This window comes from Alexandromys fortis, unplaced genomic scaffold (assembly GCF_014885135.2).
Source record: "Alexandromys fortis isolate MF-2015 unplaced genomic scaffold, M_Fortis_MF-2015_v1.1 scaffold_16, whole genome shotgun sequence".
Lineage (NCBI taxonomy): Eukaryota > Metazoa > Chordata > Mammalia > Rodentia > Cricetidae > Alexandromys > Alexandromys fortis.
The window spans coordinates 16,020,755-16,030,424 of record NW_026067893.1 but is presented as its reverse complement, the minus strand read 5'-3'; the positions used below and the strand labels follow the sequence as shown (position 1 = coordinate 16,030,424).

Genomic DNA, 9,670 nt, shown 5'->3' with positions numbered 1-9,670 from the left:
AAAAAAAAAAAAAAAAAAAAAAAAAGGAAGAAAGAAAGAAAACCTCTTCCCTTTTGCAGCAGGCATGAAAGGCTAGACCATCACACACTCAGCTAAAGCTATGTCTATAGCACATTGAATACCAAAGCAAACATGAGAATGTTGATCAAGGTGCAAAAGACATTTGCAAAATTACGAAACAAAACCACTCTTCTAGTTTTTGCTTCTGAAAGTGTAGCATAGGTATGTATATATAAATATGTTGTGTTAATATGGAATGATTTTATTGTTGTTATCCAGATGAATTACTATTTAAACATTTGCTGGGTCTGGTAGCTCATGTCTTTAATCCCAGCACTCAGGAGGCAGAGGCAGCTGGATCTTTATGAGTTCAAGGCCAGCCTGGTCTATGTAAGGAGCTCCAGGCTAGCCAAGGCTACACAGTGAAACCCTGTCTCAAAAACAAACAAACAAACCAACAAACAAAAAAAAACCCACAAAAAAACAAGCAAACAAAAACTGAAACATTTTTCACTTTAATTTGTAGTTTACCAAGTATACATGGGTCTAGCTCAAGTACACGAAAGCTTGGGACACGGTAGGACGTGAGGACGTTCGTGAAGGCTCAGCGATCAACGGAAGTACTAGCCCTCTTCGTGGACCCACTCGTTTCTGTTTTATCCATCTTAGGTATTTGGCTCGGGTAGGAGACCTTGAAGCCACCAACACCGAAGACCCAAATCTGAATTACGGACTTGTGGTGGACTGTGGTAGCAGTGGCTCCCGGATTTTTGTTTACTTCTGGCCAAGACATAATGGGAACCCCCATGACTTACTGGACATCAAACAGATGAGAGACCGAAACAGCCAGCCTGTGGTTAAGAAAATCAAGCCAGGTACTCATTAGAATACATTTGTTACTGATCTCTGACCTACTGTAGGAAGAGAAAGGGGAGGAAGGGAGCTCCCTTGTTTTTGTGGGAATCTGAGCACTGGGAGGAATCTCTCATTTAACTGCCATCCGGAGAGATGGCTCAGTGGTTAAGAGCACTGGCTGCTCTTCCAGAGGTCCTGAGTTCAGTTCCCAACAACCACATGGTGGCTCCAAACCATATGCAATGAGATCTGGCGCCCTCCTCTGGCTTGTGGGTATACATGGAGGCAGAAAGTTGTATACATAATAAAGAAATAAATCTTTAAAAAAAAAATAAATGTAGGACCTTGGACAGAATCTTATGAGAATTCATTTTCTGGGTCATATGTAATCTACATTAAAATATACAGACACATATGTCCACACATATGTATACATGTTTGGTGTTACTTCAGGAATCTCCGCAATGGCAGATACTCCAGAACATGCCAGCGACTACCTGCGACCTCTGCTGAGCTTTGCTGCCGCTCACGTGCCTGTGAAGAAGCACAAGGAGACCCCCCTTTACATCCTCTGCACAGCGGGCATGAGGTTGCTCCCTGAGAGGTGAGATTCAGGACGTTAGGGACTCAGGGAAGCGAGTCACCTGCAGCCAGAATGGAGGAGGGTGAAGGCACGCCACACAGAGCTCACAGGTGGGGAAGGCTGCTTGCTCAGAACCCTGGAGCCATCCCTACACCCAGTTGCCGCACCGTCAGGCAGCCATATCTTCCTGTCATTTGTGGCTTTGGATCAGTATCTCTGTGAGATGACAAAGGCGTTCTGAGTTTGGATTGAGGGTGTGGTGGCAATTGGGAGAGGTAGTGACGGTGAGTGAGTCATGGAACAGGTATGGTAAGACCGTATTTGCACAAAGGCAGGAGTCACCCGAGGAACGGGAGTCATACTGGGGGCTATTGGGAGACCAAGGCAGCAGTTCGACCTTCTCTGTAACTCTGTTTGGGTCCCATGATGATGGGTGACGCTCCTTCTTCTCCCTGCTACACAAACCTCAGTCTCTGTTGCTTTAGATGCTTTCCTGGCCCTAACCAGTTCGATCTTTTACACCTGAACCCCAAATTGAGCCTGATATCTTTGTTGTTATTTTTTCTATACAGAGTTTCTCTGTGTATAGCCCTGGCTTCCTGGAACCCTCTTCGTAGACCAGGCTGGCCTCAAACCCACAGAGGTCCTCCTACCTCTGCCTCCCAAGTGCGAGGATCAAAGGTGTGCACTACCACCTCAAGAAAGATGCTAGGGCTGAACACAGCCTACTAGGGAGATGCTCTGCCACTAGGACTTCACCCCAGCTACGTATACACTTTTAAAGAAAGGTTTAGAAATTTTATTTTATATACATGACTGTTTGCCTCCATGTAGGTGTGTGCACCACATGCGTGTAGAGCCCACAGATGCTGGAAGAAGGCATTGGGTTCCCTGGAACTAGAGGTTACAGCTGGTTTCTGAGAAACAAGCCTGGGTCCTGTGCAAGAGCAGTCATTGTCCTTAACCACAGAGCCAGCTTTCCTGTCATCCATATGTACTTTTAAAGTTTTTTTTTCTTTAACACTTTGTGTGTGTGTGCGTGCTCGAATAGAGGTCAGAGAACAACTTAGAGGAGTTGCTTCTGTCCTCCCAATATGTAGGCTCCAGGGATTGAACTTTGTACCATTTTATATTCACACTGTCAGGAGTTCTTTTTTTCCACGTCTCTGCAAACACCTGTCTTTTATTTTTCTGGTAATAGTCATCCCAGCAGATGTACAGTTGTCTTTCCTGCAGTGCTGGCTTGCAGTCCCCTCATGCAGACCTTAAGACGTTGTCATACACCAGCTGACCATTTGTTTGTCTTTAGAGAAGTAGGTGATCAAGTCCATGGTCCCATTTTACAGTCAGGTTGTAGATTCCGTCCTCTCAAGCAGTGAAGGTTTCTCCTGTGTTTTGAGGACTAATCCCTAGTCAGACGTGCAGTTTGTAAATACTTCACTAGGAAGCTTGCCTTTTCCTTCTGCTGGTTGTTCCAGAAACTTCCTGGTTTGGTGTGCTCCCACTTGTGGGTTTTGGTTTTGTTGCCTGTGCTTTTGGTGCCATCTCAGTGAGCTCAGTGCCAGCGTCGACGTTGGAATTAAGCCTCCAAGAGTGGCCAGTCTCATAAGCATTGGGCATCCCTTAATAATGGAAGTATTCTTCCTTGGTAAATAGCAGTTTGCGTTTCCACACAGTTAAATGTTCTCACTTTGTGTTTCTTCAGGCTGCAATACTAGAAACCCTCGCTGTTGATGAGCGCTTTGGTCTGGGTGCGCCGGGCAGTGTAATGTCCCTCTGTGCTGTGCTCAGTGGAGTTCTTGTCTCTCTCGTAGACTCAGTGAGTGGTAGCTCTCTGGTTTTCTGGTGAGGGGCAGATTATTTTTATAGTCATTTGTTATCATAGGAGGCCTTCTAGCTCTGTGTTTACAAAATTTCATTTTGATTTTACAAATCAGATGTCAAATTGAAATGTTAAAGCTATAACCTTACATCATTACAGGAAGTCCTAAAAGAACATACATCAAGCCAAACAAAACTGTTTATTCTGCCTCCCAGCCTTTTCATTTTGTGTTGATGCCTTTTCTTTGTATATCTATATGTAATTTCTACAAAGTTAGGATCATCTTATAATTTACATTACATTGTTTATTTATCTTAGACAGGATCTCACTGTATAGCCTCAAACTCACAGAGATTCACTTGCCTCTGCTACCCACATGCTAAGATTAAAGGTGTGGACCACTACATTCAGCCAAGATAGAGCTTTATGTGGTCCAGTCTGGTTTCTAACTCACTGTGTAGCTGAGGATGACCTTGAATTTGAGGTCTTTCTCTCTCCACCTTCCGAGTTCTGAGATTAGTGCTACACATATTTCTTCTTGCCTTTTTGTTTGTTTGTTTGTTTTAGTGTGGTGCTAGGGCTGAATCTAGGGTTTTATTCATGGTAAGCAAATACTTCCCTAACCAAGCTACATTCTCCCCATTCCTAGAATTTTTCCTTTTTTTAGATTTATTATTTTATTTGTATGAATGTTTTGCCTACATGCATGTATTTGCTTTATATGTGTGCCTGGTGCCCAAGGAGTTGAGAAGAAGGCTTCAGATCCGCTGGGACTGGAGTTGCAGATGGTTGTGAGCCACCATGTGGGTGCTGGGAATTGCGCCCAGATCCTCTGCAAAAGCAGCAATTGCTCTTAATCATTGAGCCAACCACTCAGCTCCAGCATTTTTGCTTTTTGAAGTAAGGAATATTACCTTTTGTTTGTGAACTTCTGAAATCCTGGGAAGAGAACAGAAGGTGAGGGCAGAAGGTGAAGATGCCAGATCACACAGCCTGGGCCGTGATGAGGCCCCACAACCTAGGCTGGGGAGGAAACCCAGAACAAAGGTCAAAGTGGCAGAGCCAGCCAGCAGGGCTGGGCAGAAGAACATGGACGATGGTTTAGCCGCCATATGTGTGTCTGGAGCAAAATAGTTCCATCTCCTGGCATTGCCCTTATTGCCTCTGTCACATGAGTGTGGAATCTGGGAATGGTAGGCTCTGCTGTGTCGAGCGGCTTCCATTTCTCTTCCTACTTTTCTGGTTGCCTTTCAGTAATGACTATGTCTACTCTGGGCTCAATGAAATCATGACTGCCTCTAGGGCAGTGGCCGATCCCCATCTGCCTGTTGCTGCAAAAGCCTGCGTTGTGTGATTAATGCTTTCCTGTTTCATTGGTATCTGCCACTAGTGCCCATGAGTCATCTGGACTGCGTTTGAATATATTTGCCCTAGGTTGTGTTTCTTGCCAACAATCAAGCAGATTTTTTTCCTACTTTCTCTTTATTTTATAATGGAAATACCTATAAAATTATATAAAGGTATTTACAGGATCTTATTTCATTTAATTTTTTAAAAAAATTTTGAGGTTATAATATAATTATAGCATTTTTTTCCTTCCCTTTTCTCCCTCCAAACCCTTCCATATACTCCTCCCCACTCTCCTTCAAATTCATGGCCTCTTTTCTTATTAATTGTTATTATATATACACACACACACATATATGTTCCTAAAAATAACCCGCTCAGTGTGTATAATGTTACCTGTATGTCTGTTTTCAGGGCTGACCTGGGGAAGACCATTCTCCTGCTGCCCGCTTTCCCTAGCTGCCTGTGGTTCTTTGATTAGGGTTGAGGTCTCATGGGCTTTCCCCTGTTCCCTTTGGCATGTCCACTGGTGTTAGTGTTGTTCAGTTCGTGTTTGGGAAGTCATGTTGGCGAGTTTGTTTGTTTGTTTTAACTGTAGGAAATTTCAGATATGAAACTTTGGAAGGAGGGAGGACAGTGGGGCGGTGCAGGAGACTTCTATGTAACCCGGCTCTGTTGAGGAGCTCTCAGAGTTTCGCCACTGAGTTTAAAGTAAAGAAAAGAACAATGTTGAGAATGAAAGTTTTATCCCAGTATAATATATGAGGAAGTTTTGTTTTGTTTTTTCATTTTATTTCTTTTGAAAACTTGTAAGATTTTCTTTTTACTATTTTTAATCATGTGTGTCTGTGTGTGTATCCATGTGCACACGAGTGCAAGTACCTGAGGGACCAGAAGGAGCTGGCGTCACTGGTGATTGTGATGCTTGCTGTGGTGCTGGGATCTGAACTCTGGTCCTCTGCAGGAGTTACAAGGCAAGTCCTCCTAATTCAGAGCCATCTCCAACCTTGGCTTTTGTTTTGTTTTGGTTTGGTTTTTTTGAGACAGTGTTTCTCTGTGTGGCCCTAGCTGTTCTGAAACTAGCTCTTGTAGACCAGCTCTTGTGGCCTTGAACTCTCAGAGTACGTCTGCCCTTGCCTCCTGAGCGCTGAGATTAAAGGTGTGCGTCACCACTGCCCAGCTGTTTTTGTTTTTTAAACAAACTCAATTAAGCATATTGAAAAGTATATTGAAAGTCTTTTTATGTTATCATGTAAAAATATAAATGGACCTCATTCCTTTTAACATCAATCTGATTTTAATTTCATTATATAGATGCTTCATAAATTATTATTTTTTTTAAAATTTATTTATTATGTATATAGTGTTCTGGGCACCAGATCTAATTATAGATGGGTGTGAGCCATCATGTGGTTGCTGGGAATTGAACTCAGGACCTTCAGAACAGCAGTCAGTTCTTTTAACCTCTGAGCCATCTCTCCAGCCCGCTTCATAAATTATTTAACTAATTCCCTTGTCATCATCTTATTTCCCCAAATTATTATAATAAGTAATATTGTGGTTGTCTTTTCTTTATTACTTGGATTATATTTTTGAAAGCGTAGTGGCTCAGGGTTGGAGAGATGGCTAGACAGTCAAGAACACTTATTCTCACAGAGGACCCAGGTCCAATTTCCAGCACCCACATGACAGTCACAACCATCCATAACTCCAGTTCCAGGGGCTGTGATGCCCTCTTCTGTCCTCCACAGGCACCAGGAACACATGTGGTGCACACACATACATGCAGGCTGGACACTTATACATGGAATGAAATCAAATCTAAAACAAACATTTGTTAAAGTGTCCTGACTGAACGAAAGGTTAAACACAAACAAACTTTAGCGGTATGGGTAGTTTACATCGCAGCCAGCACTGAAGGTGTGTGGCCATCCTTCCCTGTCACCACCAGGTACAGCAAGCCCTCATCTGTGGGTCACTCAGAAGCCTGTCCCGTCCCGAGAGATGGATAGCCCCTCCTTAACCCTGTGAACTCTGTAGAACGTTATGTTGTGCAACGGTTAGCATTTTAAAACGCTGTACATGAGATTGTATTGGAAAATTAGTTCCTCAAGTATAATTCTACCCTTTTAAGTGGCAGCAGTATTTTTCACTGAGTCATGTTGACAGTTATCTGACCTGGTAGAATATTCCTATAAAGAATAACTTTAGAAATCCAGGACGGGCTGGGAGGAGGCCTCAGCTGAGAAAGTACTTGCTTCCCAGGCACGAGGGCCTGAGTTCGGATCCCCAGCCAGGTCTAGTGGAGCATGCCTGTAATCTGGTGCTGGGGCTGCAGGAACAGGAGGGTCCCTGGGCTGCTGGCCAGCCAGTCTAACCAAACCAGGAAGTTCCAGGTTCACTGAAGAAACCCCACGTGGAAAGAATAAGATGGAGGGCTGGAGAGGTGGTTCAGTGGTCAAGAGCAGTTGTTGCTCTTGTAGTATACCCAGGTTCAATTCCTAGCACCCACAAAGTGGTTCACAGACATCTGTAATTCCAGTCTCAGAGACTCTGATGTCCTCTTCTGATCTCCATGGGCATCAAGCATGCATGTGGTACACATACATACATGTAGGTAAAACACATAAAATAAAATGATTAAATCTAACTTTTTTTTTTTTTAAGGTAGAGTCTAGTTGAGGAAGACACCTAATGTCAACTTCTGGCCTCCACATATGTACATGTCTACACACACACACACACACACAATCATGGGAACATTGCAAATGTAAAATGACCATTGGTCTCATTCTTAACTAACATTTGCCTTTGATTCATTTTATTATCCTTTCCTTTATTTATTTTTACTTCATCTAATAAACCTAGGAAAAACATTTAAAACTTCAGAGGAAAAATACCCACATAGATCACATAGGTATCAAATGTCACCCTTGAATTAGAAATCCTAATGAACTTTGTATTCTGAACCGCTTCTGCGTTTTTCAAATGAAAAAAAAATTTATAAAGAAAAAAAGTCAACCCTTGAAACATGGAAAAGTTAATTGTTAGCTCATATAATAGATTATATAAGAGCTTGTGGCACTCGCTGCCTAGTTGTGAGGTCACGTGAGGCAGGCTGTATTGTGTAAGACCCGAGGGTGAGTTTGTGTCTGTAATTGACATCTTCCTCTCCGAGTTAGAAACAGTGTAGCCAAGAGTGTCTGAATTTCCTGTGACTTCCTCCTGCTCGCCCAGCGCCTTAAAGCCATGTGCTCCTCATGTAACACCCAGATTCTGCATGATTTAAGGTGAAGGGGCGCTAGCCAGCCTGAACATGAAACATGCCTCTGGCAGGTCTTGCCCTTCTCCCCCTTCCCCTGCCTTCTAAAACCCATTAGATTACAGTTCTAAAACTAGCCCCCAAGGTCTATTCCATTATTTGGCCTCTTCCTCCTCCTGAGACCAAGGTTCAACTATGGAAGTACTGAAGTCCAGCGATCAAAGGCCCCTTTAGCCCATGTAATTAACACGCCCAGTAACAATGAACACCTCATCCTAACTCAGGGTTTCCTTCTTTATCTGTGTAAACTGTCATCTGCCTGTGGGCCATGGCTGCCTGCTCTCTACCCAAAGGCAGTTCTTTGTCTCGCTTCTGGGACAGCTGCCCCTTTTCCCTCTCCCTTGTTTCCTTCCTCTTCTCCCTTGGCCTCTGTCTCCCATCTTTGTCTCTTATTCTTTGCCCTTTGTCCCTCTGGGGCGAATTAATCTCCTTTGAGCTGAGAACTCGGTCTTGGGGGTCCTGGGTTGATACTGATCCCTAAACACTGTCTTTGTGTAGGAGGCTGTTCTTCCGTTGTAGTTTGAGCCTCTGAAGTCAAAATAGGAACCAAAATGGATAAGCGCTAGGCAAGTGGATGGGTAGATGGGAAGGCTTCCTGACAAGACTGCATGGGAGGGCATTTGTGATAGGAGGTTTTTATTTGTTTTCTTTAAGAGATGGGGGCTCACCATGTTTCCCAGGCTAGCCCTTGGCCCCTGAGCTCCAGCACTCCCTCTGCCACAGTTTACTGGGCTGCTTCGGTGCCAGGTGTAAAGACGCTTAATAATTAACTTTGGGATTTTTTTGTTCTTTTTCTGCAGGCAGCAGTTGGCTATCTTGGCTGATTTAGTGAAAGATTTGCCATTGGAGTTTGACTTCCTCTTTTCACAGTCTCAGGCCGAAGTGATCTCTGGGAAGCAAGAAGGTACTGGGCTGGCGGGGTAGCGTTGGGTTGCCTTGGAGATGCTTAGGGTTCAGCTTCCCTAGCAGGCACTTGGGATTGCTGGGTGCACCGCCTTCCACTTGGCTCAGCTGTCCAGTCTTCTGGTAGCTCCTACACTAGTCATCCGTTTCAGATGCTGCTTCTCGAAGTCTCGCGTTTGTCTGGTTTTAACGTAGCACGAAGCACCACACTTAGTATTTAATGATGATTCCAAAAGGGTCTTTGATTAGTCAATTGCACTTTTGCAGACATACAGTTCTAGGAGTTATGTGTAGTTTTCCTAATTTAAACGTGAAAGCAAGTTATTCCATTAAGGTGTGAGGAGACCTTAGTTCAAGGAATGATTAGGCTGAGTTACTTTTCTTCTCTTTTGGGCTTTCCTTTTATTGTAATTGCTATTCGGTGTGACTTCCCTTAATACACCACTGCATTGATATTCTCATGTGGCCCAGGGTGCCCAGAATGATCGGTTGCTCCTGCTTCTTTCCTGGGTTTGAGACAAGGTCTCACTGTGTAGCCCTTGCTTGTCAAGAACTTGCTGGCTGGCTTAAAACTTAGAGCAATCCTCCTGCCCCTGCTTCCTAGTGCAGGGATTACAGGCATGCACCAACATGGCCAGCTATTCCAATTTCTTTTCTTTTCTTCCTTTCTCTCTCCCTTCCTTTTTTTTCTTTCTTTGTTTTTTTCTTTTTTTGTGAGTCAGGGTTTCTCTGTGTATCCCTGGCTGTCTTAGAACTCACTCTATAGACCAAGTTAGCCTCAAACTCAGAGATTCAGCCTATTCCAGTTTTTTTTTTTTTTTTTTTTTTTTTTTTTTTT

The 9,670-nt window shown here is 43.6% G+C and overlaps 1 protein-coding gene across 2 annotated transcripts in view; it reads left to right on the top strand.

Moving 5' to 3' along the window:
- The window catches only part of Entpd7 (ectonucleoside triphosphate diphosphohydrolase 7), a 43,995-nt gene that overhangs the window by 14,100 nt on the left and 20,225 nt on the right, over window positions 1-9,670 (top strand). For both annotated transcript variants that reach the window (XM_050144417.1, XM_050144409.1), the window contains 3 exons: window positions 670-875; window positions 1,309-1,459; window positions 8,730-8,833. In XM_050144417.1, coding sequence (XP_050000374.1) covers window positions 670-875; window positions 1,309-1,459; window positions 8,730-8,833 — 461 coding nt within the window. The remainder of the gene's footprint in view (window positions 1-669; window positions 876-1,308; window positions 1,460-8,729; window positions 8,834-9,670) is intronic.